At 60.5% G+C, this 1,284-nt stretch overlaps 1 protein-coding gene across 1 annotated transcript in view; it reads left to right on the plus strand.

The window, feature by feature from the left end:
* The window catches only part of CAMSAP2 (calmodulin regulated spectrin associated protein family member 2), a 29,877-nt gene that overhangs the window by 20,976 nt on the left and 7,617 nt on the right, over window positions 1-1,284 (plus strand). The window contains 2 exon segments of the mRNA XM_015568448.1: window positions 519-1,180; window positions 1,183-1,278. Of these exon segments, the coding sequence (XP_015423934.1) occupies window positions 519-1,180; window positions 1,183-1,278 (758 nt within the window).

A 1,284-nucleotide genomic window follows, 5' to 3' on the forward strand; every position in this document is an offset into this window, starting at 1 on the left:
GCTGACGTGTCCTGTGTAGTCAGGCCTGTGATTGAATCTGTGCTGAACATGTACAGACTCTTACCATCATTCCCGAAACGATACAGTACAACAGTCACGGCATTTACAGTGGGGCCTTGACTTACGAGTGTCCCAACTAACGAGTTTTTTGAGATACCAGCTGTCTCTCGGCCGATTTTTTGCATTGAGCTGATAGAGTAATTTGAGTTAACGAGCTCCTTAACGAGCTCGGTCTCGGAACAAATTAAACTCGTAAGTCACGGCCCCACTGTACATGCATCGGGGACTCAAGTCTCTACGGAGACGGAGACGATGTGAAGTGCACAAGAGGGTGAGGGTCACCGCAAACACTACCGTTTATGGGGGGACTTGAGCTTCCTCCATGTGGTCCCCGGGGGGCGTCTGGGAGCGACCTCCGCAGATGCCGAGGGCAGGCTGTGGTTGTACATAATCGTTCGGTGACAGAAAGCCGTTTCTTTTCCGGGATGATTTAAGGGTTTTCTCTTTGAATTTTTCAGATCGTCGGTGCACGGAGTGTCATTCGATATTTCTTTCGATAAAGAAAACACAGTGCCGAGAGGCGCCCCGAACCGAGGCCTCCCCCGCTCCGTCAGCAACGAAGGCCTTTCTCTGAACAACAACCGAGCGTCCAAAACCACGAAGAAGAGCCTGTCCTTCCAGCCCGTCAACGGGGAGGGGGCGGCCGGCAGCATCGAGGAGGAGCTGAGCACAGACCCCCCAGGCTTCCCCACCTACGTGCCCCACCCCCCGCACAAGCTCAGCTCCAGCGAGAACACCCGCTACCAGCTCCCCAACGGAGCCCTGCAGCCCGGGCTGCTCCTGGACGAGCTGGGCAACCAGGTGGAGACGCCGAGCATCGAGGAGGCGCTGCAGATCATCCACGACACGGAGCAGCGCCCCCTCGCGCCCCCGCCCGGCCACGTGGCCAATGGCTTCTTCCTGCACAGCCGGGACCTGAGCCCCCTGAACGCCAACCTGCAGCTGCGCCCGCCCAGCCCTGACCGCCTGACCGACACCAAAGGTGCCTTGAGCCCCGTGACCGACGACACCGAGGTGGACACCGGCATCCACGTGCCGTCGGAGGACCTCCCGGGCACGGTGGACGAGGACTCCTCGCTGCGGGACTACACCGTCAGCCTGGACTCCGACATGGACGATGCGCCACGCGCGAGGCCCCGAGCCCCTGCCCCAGCACCGTGAGCACCCGCTCCCAGCCCGCCAGCAGCGCCTCCTCCAGCTCCGGCGTCAAGATGACCAGCTTTG

This window comes from Myotis davidii, unplaced genomic scaffold (genome assembly GCF_000327345.1).
Source record: "Myotis davidii unplaced genomic scaffold, ASM32734v1 scaffold685, whole genome shotgun sequence".
NCBI lineage: Eukaryota > Metazoa > Chordata > Mammalia > Chiroptera > Vespertilionidae > Myotis > Myotis davidii.